The 12,642-nt window shown below is 40.9% G+C and overlaps 5 protein-coding genes and 1 non-coding gene across 6 annotated transcripts; 5 read left to right on the plus strand and 1 right to left on the minus strand.

The window, feature by feature from the left end:
- Positions 1-1,575: 1,575 nt before the first annotated feature.
- Positions 1,576-1,668, minus strand: V1514DRAFT_t42. Its single transcript has one exon. It is a non-coding gene; the product is annotated as a tRNA-Pro (tRNA).
- A 145-nt stretch (positions 1,669-1,813) lies between these two features.
- On the plus strand, positions 1,814-2,894 carry V1514DRAFT_329383 (ribosomal protein S5 domain 2-type protein). The gene is made up of 3 exons (XM_066927337.1): positions 1,814-1,916; positions 2,016-2,058; positions 2,126-2,894. Exons 1-3 carry the CDS (start codon positions 1,914-1,916, stop codon positions 2,815-2,817), a joined length of 738 nt encoding a protein of 245 aa, XP_066783802.1. The 5' UTR covers positions 1,814-1,913; the 3' UTR covers positions 2,818-2,894.
- Positions 2,895-3,186: 292 nt separating this feature from the next.
- Positions 3,187-3,734, plus strand: V1514DRAFT_319497 (uncharacterized protein; the record flags this gene model as incomplete). The annotated part of the gene is made up of 3 exons (XM_066925945.1): positions 3,187-3,304; positions 3,375-3,467; positions 3,532-3,734. 3 exons carry the CDS (start codon positions 3,187-3,189, stop codon positions 3,732-3,734), a joined length of 414 nt encoding a protein of 137 aa, XP_066783803.1.
- Positions 3,735-4,904: 1,170 nt separating this feature from the next.
- On the plus strand, positions 4,905-5,729 carry V1514DRAFT_319498 (tyrosine phosphatase family-domain-containing protein; the record flags this gene model as incomplete). The annotated part of the gene is made up of 2 exons (XM_066925946.1): positions 4,905-4,980; positions 5,035-5,729. The coding sequence occupies 2 exons, from the start codon at positions 4,905-4,907 to the stop codon at positions 5,727-5,729; spliced, it is 771 nt and encodes a 256-aa protein (XP_066783804.1).
- Positions 5,730-8,565: 2,836 nt separating this feature from the next.
- Positions 8,566-9,691, plus strand: V1514DRAFT_329412 (uncharacterized protein). The gene has a single exon (XM_066927338.1). The coding sequence runs from the start codon at positions 8,605-8,607 to the stop codon at positions 9,658-9,660; it is 1,056 nt and encodes a 351-aa protein (XP_066783805.1). The 5' UTR covers positions 8,566-8,604; the 3' UTR covers positions 9,661-9,691.
- Positions 9,692-11,411: 1,720 nt separating this feature from the next.
- V1514DRAFT_271082 (histidine kinase-like ATPase) lies at positions 11,412-12,380 on the plus strand (the record flags this gene model as incomplete). Its single annotated transcript, XM_066924822.1, has 1 exon — positions 11,412-12,380. A coding segment is annotated over one exon (969 nt), but the record flags the coding sequence as incomplete, so codon positions are not given.
- Positions 12,381-12,642: the final 262 nt, after the last annotated feature.

Below are 12,642 nucleotides of genomic sequence, written 5' to 3' on the forward strand. Positions count from 1 at the left end.
TACAGATGCCGTTTTTGCATCCGAGGTTCGAGAGTTTACGCGCCGAGACCTGGCAAATTCGACCTTCGCACAGGTTGATTTTAGCATACAGGCGGCAGGAAGTTCCCGTTTCTTTAGCCTCTCGTTCGTTCTCTTGAAAGAATTCATTCTGATGGGAGGGCTGGCGAGTGTAAAGAGGAGTCTTAGTGGGTAGTCTTTGCGTTCAATATATGTCATTTTGTCTGACATTCACGCGCGAAGGAGTCCCATACTACCTCAGCAGCCAGTGAGTCTTGGTTGTCGAAGTGTACCTAATGTATTCTTCTCCTCTATAAACATTCAAGAAAAAAAAACCTCTCCGTAGAAGTATATATTTTTAATGCATATGTTTCGAACACCAATAATATCCGTACCTTTTAAACAATGTGCTTGCCGTTCCTGTTGTTATGACCAAGGTACGTCTTGGACACTGCGTCGTGTCACAACCAAATTGCTGCTCATACTGACGAACAACCCTCGCGCAAGTTCATAAACAGATATTCTAATTTGTATTGCCGAGTATCAACGTGAATCATTAATCAAATTTTCAATCTCGATAATTAATTTCTCGGAAACAATTTCGCCTTGTGCACAGTAAATGGTTGTTTCGTGCAACGTTACACAAGCCAAGCTCTTAAAAATTCGTCTTTTTTTAATCTGATCTTTTTTTAGCAACCATATATAAAGTATTAGCCATGAATAACAAGTTCAGTTTTCATTAGAGAGCTCCAGATCAAAGTCCATGTTTGGCTGATCTTCAAATATCCGTCTCAAGTTGGACAAACATTTAGGGTCGGAACGCTGATCAGGCCCTCGTCTCCAGTATTAAACTAAGTTACAAGGCATGAAACATGAAACTATAGTCATCCCAAAAAAAACATATATCTCTTTTAGTGATGTGGTGTGTAGGTTCCAAGTCAAGACGGGACGAGATATTGTCATATGCCAAAAATCATTCATTTGTGTGCGACCATTCAATTAATTAGCAATTTTATTAAATGCTGTTCTAGTGACAAAAATTTGAAGCTTAACTAATCCTTAAAAGTAATGAGTATTCACTTCGGAGAATTAGTAAATTACCCACAATTGATCCCTGTTTGAATACCACATCTGGGATGCTCGACAACTTGGTCTAAATATTATCAATGAAACGAAATTTTATCATATGATCAAATTCCCTTAGTAATTTTTTTTTTTTTTTGACTCGTTGGATTTTGAATGGCACTCTTTTAAATAATTGATAGTCACCTAATTTAGTGAAATTCTCAGCATAAATCATTAAATGTAGACTGACTCAATGAAAAACCAGTGAACAATAATAGGATTTGTAGTTAACTCAACTAAACTATACAATTAACTTACAAATTGATATCGTGACTACCTTTAATTATCACAATAAAAATTAATCAATCATCAATTATAATTATTTAAGCATGGCCCAATAAGACGGCTATCAGGGAGCAGTCAATCAACCAGCCTATCCTCACCTGTTTTCTTTTTAAGATTAAAAAAAATAAAAGTTGTACCTATAGTGATTCAAAAAATAAAAAAAAATATGGGCTCAACCGGGAATTGAACCCGGGACCTCTCGCATATTAAACTTAGAGTTAAAGGCCCTAAGCGAGAATTATACCACTAAACCATCGAGCCAATTATTGAAAAATTATAAATCGTGTTTAATTTATTGTCAAAAGCATATATGCAAAACCATTGTGACGTATGACACAGTAAATGAGAAGATTTGTGTGTATTTGTAAATGAGAGTTTGAAGAAAATTCCTAGAGTAATGCCTGAAGTCTTTAGTACGTGGTTTATCCGGATCAAACATTCAAAGTCGGATACGGTTTTTATATTTTTTACTTTGAAGTTAAAATATTGAATTGTTGTTTTAGCAAATGGTAAGTTTTAATTTTTATAGGTTAGGGCGTTCCAACTGAAATCGTTTATGACAGGTTCTGGTCCTGATATTTAAATTCTAACAACGTTTTAAAATTTAGGCCTCACGATTAGAAATATTTTCACCGGAGGGATTAAGGATAGGTAATTACTGATTATTTTAGAATAGTCATTTTTTTTGTTTGGTTGGTTAGCTAACTATTTTTTGAAGATGGGCGTCGGTGGAATGAGGTTCGACATTTTAAATGTGCCATCAACACGCATCCAGTTTCATCAGATGGGTCGTCTATTGTTGAGCAAGGCAACACAAAAGTAATTTGTAATGTGATTGGACCGGCAGAACCCACATTAAGGTCACGGGTTAACACGGAAAGAGCTAGTATTCAAGTAAAGATCATTGTCGCTCCGTTCAGTACAGTCGACAGGCGAAAGCGGACGCAAAACGATAATCGGTTGCAAGAGCTTAGTGTTTTATTAGAACATACATTTGAAGAAGCCATATTGTCACATTTGCAACCGCGTTCGCAAATTGATATTCAGCTTTTTGTGCTGGCGCAAGATGGTGGATTATTGCAAGCTTGCGTGAATGCAGCGTCACTGGCGTTGGTAGACGCCGGCATACCAATGTACGACTACGTGAGTGCATGCACCGCAGGTGTATATGACAAGGACGTTTTGCTGGATTTAAATAGGATAGAGGAAGGTGACATGCCGTTTTTGACTATGGGCACGATCGGGGCCAGTAAGAACGTGGCGTTTATTCAGCTTGAAATGAAAGTACAGTTTGATAGGCTGGAATCTATGATGGCAGCTGCCATTTCCGGATGTCATCACATAAGGCAGTTAATGGATGAGGAAGTCCGCCGCCATGGCAAGGCTCGCCTGCTTCGAGCCGGTAATTAAGCGACGAGTTGATAATGTCCAACTTTGAGTACTAGATGTATTATAGAAAATCTAAATTGATCATGACGAAAATGATGTGTTTGTGAAGCTGCGTTGAGAAATTTGTTGTGGTTTGTAGTATTGTATGTGTATGATTGTAATACGCATTTGCATATATATACCCCGCATTTACGTAGTAAAACCGCGACGATCCTTTGCAGATGCTCGTGTGCGTTTATGACAATAATAAACACAAGTTATATCGGCTATAACAGAAGAACACCTTAAATTAAACAATCGACTTGCATCAAACTAAATTTTGAGTTGATTTTTTAGATTAGAATATTTTAATATTTTAAAAGCAATTTTGATCTCATACAAACGTCAGAGATGGCTAATGCGGAAAACGACGACTCTACTATTCCTTCAAACACTAAATCAGATCTGTCGCAAACGCTGTCTAGAATCGCAATAACTTCATTGCCAGCTTGGGGATTTTCTGCAGCATGTATGGAAATATTTAGAAGGCCTTAAACGGGGAAGCAAAAATATTTATTAAACTAACGTTTCATTTTTAGTACTGGCAACGTTGCCAAGAGCCCGGTCAGTAAGTAATTACTTTCCTCGACCAGGGAGCTGTGTTGGATTTGCAGCAGCATTAGGGCTTGGAGGTATGGTTCAACGGTGGTCTTTAAATTAAAGTGATGACTTGTATAATCTGACATTGTTGTGCAGGATATGTCGTATACGATCAAGACATAATCAACGGCGCGGGGTTTTCGTCGGCATGGAGTACAATCTATTTGATTGTGAACGGCAAGCGAGCCGTCACACAGCTCCGGCCGTGGCCAGTAGTATTGTCGCTGTTTGCACTTGGAAACGCCGGGATTTACGGACGCGAGTTTTTCTTCCCAGACATTAACAGGACCAAAATATGATTATTACGGGGATTGTTATAGCAAGAATGTGACGACGGAGGACGAGGATTATCTGTGATATATTTAGTATTTGTGCTCAAGATGCATGGCCACATTCATTCGACAAATAAACATATTGTCATCGTACTGAGATATCAAATAACGTATAGTGCTGGTACGTCACCGGTTTGCACCCAACCGGCTTACTTACATCACATGACCTCAGCCAAATGGAAATATTTATTCATTGGGCGATCTTCCGTCCAAAGCCGAGCCGGGCGGCAAAAGCAAAACCCTATCGAAAATGCTCTCCAGAGTTACTGATGGGCAAAGTCATTATTGCCGCATTCAGACGGTTTACAGCCGAATCAAGAAGCAGCGCGGTGCATATTTAAGCTGGAAGCAGCTACCCTTTCCCTCGCGGGCGCTTTTACCCTGCGCACCGTAAAACTGGGGATGACATTTCGGTGCCTTTTCAGATGCCATTCAATGTCGACACACTTTTCTTGTTGGCAGTCAAAAGGGAAAAAAAAAAAAAGGGCCCTCGAATGCGTCGTCACGGTTGAGCACCGCAATCTCTCGTTTCTGCCTGCATCGTCAACGTCTGATCGGCACTGCTCTTTTAGGGACAAGGAGTGGATTCACTTCCTTTTTCCTTTTCCCTTATAAACAGTATTATTCGCGGGTCACACTGCCTGACCGTCTGCAGAGCTCGTTTCCGGGTTCACGTGCCAGCAAGTATAAATAAAATAATACTACCGGTTTCATTTGACTGCTAGTTGCCATTTTTGCGTGTTGGGCAATTAATTTTTTTGTTCACTCCCACTGCCTGCCTGTTTCATTTTTCAATCCAGAAAAGATAGGGTGCTACAAGTGAAAGGTACTTTTATTTACTTACCATCCGTCTCAGTCGCGTGCTTCGTTGCCTAATTCGTTTTATATACTTTGGATCTTGTAATATTGCTGGCAGAATGGCTTGTCTTTTTTAACCTATTATTTGGTTAACTAACACCGTTGCAGCCTTTCTCATACTTTTTTCTTTTTGAGCTGCAACAATATACAAGCAACAATATACAAACAACTATATATATAACGCAAGCAAGCACACGACAGAGTTTCACTTTTTTTTTTTTGACGATCAAAGGTGTGATGGTTGTTGGGATCAACCCGCACACGACAGGCACGGCAATCATGTCAACAGAAACCAAAGTGGTGCACGCTGTTGAGAAGGGTGAAGAAATCGATGCAGTGCTTCTTGATGGACATGGTATGTAGTCAACTGCTGGTCATGCTCGTTACATGCTGATTTTTTATTTTATAGCTTCTGTTACTGCTCTAAAAAAAGAATTTGACCGTACTCAAAGCTCTTTAACAGACGCTGAAGGGTACATTGTTCCGGAGAATTTTGCTCTCGTGCGGAACAATATATACAGGTCATCCTTTCCTCGCAAAGAAAATTTTGAGTTTTTAAAAACAAAGAATCTGCGCAGTATTCTCGTGTTGGTATCGGATCCATATCCCGAAGAGCATAGAAAATTTTTAAGGGAAAATAATATTCAGTTTTTTCAGGTCGGCATGCCTGCAAACAAGGAGCCATTCGTTAATGTCAACGATGCCACGGTCACAACCGCGCTCAAGATTATCTTGAACCCGGCAAATCAGCCTGTCATGGTTCATTGCAACCGCGGAAAACATCGCACCGGTTGCGTAATGGGATGTCTTCGAAAACTCATGGACTGGTCGCTTACAATGATTTTTGATGAATATCGCCGTTTCGCATTCCCAAAGGTTCGGCCTCTTGACCAGCAGTTCATTGAACTGTATGATGAGCGTGAGATTCTATTAATGTCTAGAATATATGGTTGGATTCCTCCTGCGAAGTTGCATTCCGAACTTCTTCAAGATGAGGATTCATATTCAGAACCGTTTGCTACCGGAGACAGCACGTATGGTTCTGTATCAATTGAACCTCATAAAATTCAGCGTTGCTATCCATTAGTAGTCAATCTTGACTAGATATAGATTACAGCTTTTTTTTATTATTAATGTGAAGCAACGTGAATGACGTGTATTATAGCAACGTTTTAGAACGGCACAAAAATATTTATGGAGTTTAATGGATATGGGTTGGGTGTATTTTTTTATGTAGTTGTTTTATTGTTTATATGGTAAATAATGGTGTTTTTGTTTAGTGCCCAAACGTCGTATTTAGACCAATCTCCATCGAAAATGGGGTGTCGCGAGTTTGGGGCATGACCCGTCTATTTGAACGGCTCTTAATCTCCTCCAGCATGACTCCATCCATCTCACGAGTAGCCAGATGTCGTTCTATAAACTTCAGATTGCCTTTCGATAATTGATCTTCAAAAATCTCTAATGACATCCTGTGCCACTTTCCGAAAGTTGTTCCACTTTGGCTTCGATGGACTCATCACCGTCACTACTTTACTCTTCGTAACTATCCATCTCCGAGCTGCTGTCCAACGAATCGGTTGCTGATTCTTCGGCATCATCTTGCGAGCCACCGCCTTCATATGAATTTGCATATTCAGGCGGCAAAACCAACTGCTCTGTTTTCCAGAAAGGAGACGATGTTTGGCGGCTACAAGTCTCAAACACTCTCTGATCGGGCGGCTGAAAGCAATGCACGATGTGCTTGCACAGAAGAAAGCGACTATATAAGAAGTACTTGCAGGCACAAACCCAGGTGACTGGATTTGTGTGATATTCCTTTAACTTCTCGGGAATAACTTCTTTACAAGCTTCTTTTCTTCATGGCTTTTTGAATGCTTCACGCCAGCTTGCCTTGAATATGCGAATTTCCCCATTTACAATCGCTTTCATTCGATGAATTGCATCTGGGAGAACGCGAGATGTCAGAATCCATACAACAAGGTCAACACGAGGCCGGTTGAATCTATGGAGATAGTCGTGTTTCAGAATTCTCCAATGCAATTCAACGATCATCGTAATTTTCAGTACTGGGATCTCTGTGGGATTCGCGGCTCGGGCCCGCAGTTTCCATTGTGCCGGGGAGTACCAGTTAACGAAAAGGTATGCTCAAAGGCGGTAATAGTCTCACACCTTGCATCATGTGTACATTTCTGCAGCACACTCACGATGCAAAGTTTCTGACGATTTATATGTCCCGTTGGCATCAGGTATCAGGGGATGAACGTTGAAATGTCGGCAGAATATTTCAATCACCGTATCCCGTTCTTCCTTAGTTGCTGGCTCCGGCCGCCCCGACTCCTGAAAAACTGTGTGCTGCGATGGACAATCACAATTGCCATATGTATGGCTCGCAGGTCGACGTGTTCCTGACGAGCCCCAACATATCTCCAAATCTGGGATCAACTCCTGCGCTTTCACCGGTTTGAAGTGGTTTAGCGTGTTGGCACTTTTGGATGAATTAAGCTTCATGCTTAAAGCTCGTTTTTCATGCCAATAGCATAGCTGAATTTTGAGATCCGGCCATACCGTGCCAACTGCTGCAACTTCGGCAGCATTCTTGTCAATCCCAAAGAACTTCGGTTAGATTCCATAACGTTTTAGTCGCTCAAGAAACTGATAAATAATATGCGTCATCGCTCCTGGGTTGGCACGGGCTGGTCTATTCTCTGCTAGCTCGGCCTGAGAAAGTTTCAAATGCTCTACTAGACAATATGCAAGAGGAACACCTGTACCTTCAACTTCAACTAATATGGCGAATAAGTCCATTCCACTATTGTTGGTTCCATGGGCAGTTGAGTTTTGGAGTCGTTGTATGACTTCAAAAGCATAAAAGCCCAATGCTTTTAGGTTTTCTGAAGTGAAGACATCATAATGTTCCTTATACGCACTATCTTCGGAGAGAAGCAGTTTAGCAGAAATTAGCGGATCTGGATTAGCCTTCTGCCAGCGATAAGGATGTCTTGTCACAGCTTTAGCTTCGGGCAGAAATCGAACTTCCCGATATATTTGGTTGACACCTGTGACTGTATAAACTCCCGCACCTTTAGCACCAGTTCGATGTCTTCATAAGGCTTATGCCATTTATGATGAATTGAAAGGTCGAGTGTTCGATTTGAGCAGCATCGTATTCTTAGTTTACTTTTGCATGAAAATCGTTTCATGCGTGTGCCATCCGCTGCTTCTCATCATTTACCTTAGACTGATACTCTTTCACATTCTTCCTGAGAGCATTGGTAATGATATCTAAAGCTTGAAAAAGTGGTGCTTTTGTGGCGGAAGCGAAATCCTCCTGTCGTCCAAATGATCGTAGTCAGCTCCCGCATCGCTGCATTCATCTCAGATCTAACAGACGCGCTAGAGTCGTCATTATTCCCGTCATCTTCAGAAATTCGCGGAATAGATAGCGACCCGAATTGGAGAGGTAAAGAATTAGGCAAATAATAAATTTCAAAGGTATTTTTTGTGCTGGTCGCATTTGCACGGTTGTTACGTACGTTAATGATATTTCAAAAATTGAAGTTACTAGATTACATATGCAAGAGTTATTGTGGGTTTCAATTGTACATGTCGCCACGAATGATTTATATAAATGTACCTTGATGCTAATTATACATATAACTAAATGTCAAGATCGCTTTATTGACGTGACGAACTCGTTAAACTAAATGATATGATTATTTTTAAATAATTCGTCTAAGCGGGCTGTCAAACTGCATATTATGCATATGAAAAATCAAAAATTTTTCATTTCTTTAAAAAAAATCACATGCCATTCTTTATTTAGTGCAAATGTAAACATTGCAAAATTGGCTGGGACTGAAAAAATAAACACGGCAAATGTTTACAAAAACCGCGCGACCGCGCACTTCCCTTCTTTCCCTCTTTCTTTTCCGTTCATTGTTCATTTACTTATTCTCATAGTTAACAAAAAAAAAAAATGTGTAATTATTTACTGATCAAGGCAGTCAGGGAATATTACCAAATATTCCCTGTCTGGTTTAGGCCATTCTTGTTGTTGACCCTTGCGCAGTTCGAACTCTGGGCATTTATAATGTTCGGACATGCAGGGTTAGCTATCCTAGAACAAGGATGGCTTTATCTTATTTTTAAATTTTACACTTTTGGTGTAACCACGTTCTTTGAACGTCGGCGTTTTTTGGCCGTTTTGTTCGGCGTTTTGCTGGTGCTGCTCGTACAGAATGTTACCGGCGCGGTCGCGACGGCTCCGTACGCGCAGGCATGGCGTGCAGTCGGTCGAAATACGTTGGAACTGGTTAAATGCACGATGTACTGTTTGACTGAAGTTGGCAAAATAGCCATTTCACTGTTCATCGCGTATATTGTCAAAGCTCCCGTTGCGCAAATGGCCACGACCGCGACCGGGTTGCAAGTAGTGACGGCGACAACGACCGGCCCGATAAGGCCTGTGCCTGCGTTTTATGCATTTTCGACGACAAGGACGACGAAGATAACCGGCAATGATGAACCGCGGGTTACGAAGACGGGATTGCAGGTGTATGAATACGGGCCTGACATGACCACGGATCTAACGGTCGTGTACTATGACATGCTACAATGCCAATGCCCAGCAACTTACGACGTGCGCACAACGAATCTTATTGTTTTGACAGAAACCGGTCGCTCAAAAGAAACTGGACTTTCGGTAATTGTGATTTCGATGCGCATGATCCCGGGTCCGCATTGGGCGCCCCAAAGGACGTTGACCGTTTCTGACGTTGCGTCGTCAACAATCACCACGTTGGCTCTGCCGCTGCTATCGCCACTGCCATCGCCACTGCCGAGGCCGATACTGATGCCGATGAAATTGACGGAGTATGTTGTTGTGTACAAAGGTTTCAGAAATACGCCATCGGCAACGGTGCAATGTTTACACGTGGCGTTGTTGAACCTGGTTTTGGACATGGACTGGCAATTTGTCCTGTCCTTGGCCAGACGCATGCATCCACTAGGCGGCGCCGGGCGCAGTGGTTGAAAAGAAAAGCTGAAATATACCTGATTATCATGTTTGCCTGTTTGATTAAGGCAAAAAGTTTGAGGATCGACAACAAGGACAATGACAATGACAGAAATGACGACAGAGATGTGACAATGAGAGAACCGATCCAGTGACCCCCCGCACTGAAGACGTTTATGAAGTACTGTCAGAGTCAACCATCAAAAATGCAAGTTGCACAGCTATTTAATTGTCAAACAAATTTTCAGACATCAGCAAAACAACAAGTCAACAGTTAAGCTGGTTTATATTTTTCTCTTTCTTTTCTTCAACTTCCGATATCATTAATTCTATATATTAATACCACGCAACCCGAAATTTTAAAATTTCATAAAATCAGAAAAACAAAAACTTTACAAAAAAAAATTGCTTTTTTAATATCTCATGTTTCACGTTTAATATTTAATTATTAAAAACCGTACGAAAAAAACCAAAAAAGTACAAAACCAGAAACTTTACAAAAAAAAATGATTTTATTTTTTAATTGAAAAATGCCTAATTTTTTATGAAAAAAAAAAAGAACTTGATTTCTGTGCACTTGTTTAATGCTTTAATTGTTGAAAACAAATGGTATGTATTATTTTCATGGGTTGCGTTGCTTTTATATGTCAAATAAAGTATTTTTAAAAAAATTTCATTGTAGATATTGTAAAACATGATTTACTATTACTTCGATTGTATTGACACAGAATAGTAGACTAACGTAAAACACACGAAATTTTAGATTCAACATGAGCGACTTCCTTTTTGAATTTAGCATTCGTTGATTGTAGAAGTTGATTGTAGCTTATATTGTCATAATGGCAATGAGCTTTAATAACGTATGAAAGGCTTGTTTCGCTTAACCAAGCGGGTAGCGTCTTGTCATGGTTGGCGTTAGAGTTGGCGTTAGAGTTGGCGTGTTCTTTGTGTATCTTGAAATTATTCAAGCTTCTAATTTTGTGGTCATTAAACCGAATTTCGTATGAGTGTGAATTGTTAAAGGCTCAATCAAAATTCCATCCCGAAAAAAAGTGCATGCCTAAACGACCATGTCCTTTAACTACATGCTTCCATGCTTAATCTCGCCATGCCTTAACTGCTTTTCGAAAAACACTTGGCCACTTCAAATTCAAAATATTATACTCTTCATTTAATGCCGTTTTTTTGTTTACCCACTCAAAACTTTCATTGTTTGATTAACTTTAGGTTGCAACTGAGCAACATATTATACACACAACATATGCTGAGACATGGCAATTATGGCATCAATCCGACATGGCTGGTTTTCTAATCAAATTAACTACGTATTTATCCTTAAGTTTAATCTATCTGATATAAATTAAAACACAAACTGAATATTTCCAAAGAGTGCTCGTAATCTTCCACGACTAGAAATCACCAGCGCTATGGATGTGGATGTGTAGATAAATAAGTAATGTGTCTGTAACTGCTTGAGCAAGTTAGGCACGGGCACGGGTTTCCATAATGCGCACGTGTCAAATTGGACAAACACCCACTTGCTACTTGTCGATCCCATCACTGTCGTTGTGCAGCTTTTCAAAGTGCAATCATCTATTACTGAGCTTGTGAAATCCGTTAACTCATGTGTTTGTCTTCAAAAAAATGGATTTCAGTTAAATTTAAGTTGGGGGCCTAACAGAAAAGCCAAACCTTAATGCGCAACAGAACAGCAGGCGCGTTGTTGGTTTGCAGACGCGTCTGGCAAAAATTGATTTTACGCAGAAATCATGGCAATATCGCCGTTGCCGGAAACGACAGTTCGAACGTTAGTATCTGGACAAGTTTTAATAACTCCTGATCGAATTATTAAGGAACTGATCGATAATGCCCTTGACGCGGGTGCGACAACGATCGCGATCGAACTGGACGCGACCACGGTTGGGGACTTGCAAGTCAAGGACAATGGCAGTGGGGTCAGGGATGTCGACAGGGACGCGATGTGCGTGCGTCACACGACATCGAAGATTAATCGGTTTGAAGATTTGACCGACAATGTTGTGCAGACGCTAGGGTTCAGGGGTGAAGCACTGGCAAGTTTGGTCGAAGTTGCCAGCAAGGTCACAGTCACAACCAGGACTGCCACCGATTTGGTAGCTGAGAAATGGACCGTGGGTTCAAACGGATGCAGGATTGATTGTCAGAATGTATCAGCTGGTGCGGGCACATCGGTTCAGGCGATTAATTTGTTTGCAGGACTTCCTGTGAGAAGAAAACTATTTGAGAAGGCGGCCAAGAAATCGATAGCAGCCGTGAGGGCCATGCTGATAACAACTGCATTGTTGCACCGGGATTTGCGGCTGGTTTTTAGGTTGACGAGATCTGCCTCATCATCAGTCGTATACTTGGGCGGAAAGACTGTTGCTGACGCGATCGCGAGCACGCTGGGCCGCGACGTATTACTAGAAACTGAAATTGGTGTTGTTGAGTTTGACGACGGGTGGGGCATTGAATTTGCGGTTCCAAAGCTTACGGCTAATTGGAAAGTGCCATCACGACGCGATTTTAAGCATGTTTTGTATGCAGTTGATGGCAGGCCATTATCGACAGTATTACCGACGGTCAAAAAATTGGCCAAGGTTATGAAAGACAAGATGAGGACGACAAATCGAGGCTTAGTATTTTGTAATATAAAGACTCCAAGAGATAGAGTTTGTTATGACGTGAACGTTGAACCAGGAAAAGATGACGTGATTTTTCATGACGAATCGGCGTTTCAAATGTGGGCGGATGTATTAGCTTCGATCTACGATGATCACGACACAGAAGGGAGCAATGAAGACGAAGCCAATGACGAATTTGATGACCTTGCTAATCTAGTCCTTAATGAAACTATCGATGACGTGAGTGTTGAACAACAAGAACAACAAGAACAAGTGGAAGTTTTTAGTGTTCAAAGCGAAAACCCGTCACCCGAGGGAACTGAAGTAGATATTACCATTACCGATGTTAATGATGACA

This window comes from Lipomyces japonicus (genome assembly GCF_038497905.1).
Source record: "Lipomyces japonicus strain CBS 7319 unplaced genomic scaffold V1514scaffold_15, whole genome shotgun sequence".
NCBI classification, from domain to species: Eukaryota; Fungi; Ascomycota; class Lipomycetes; order Lipomycetales; family Lipomycetaceae; genus Lipomyces; species Lipomyces japonicus.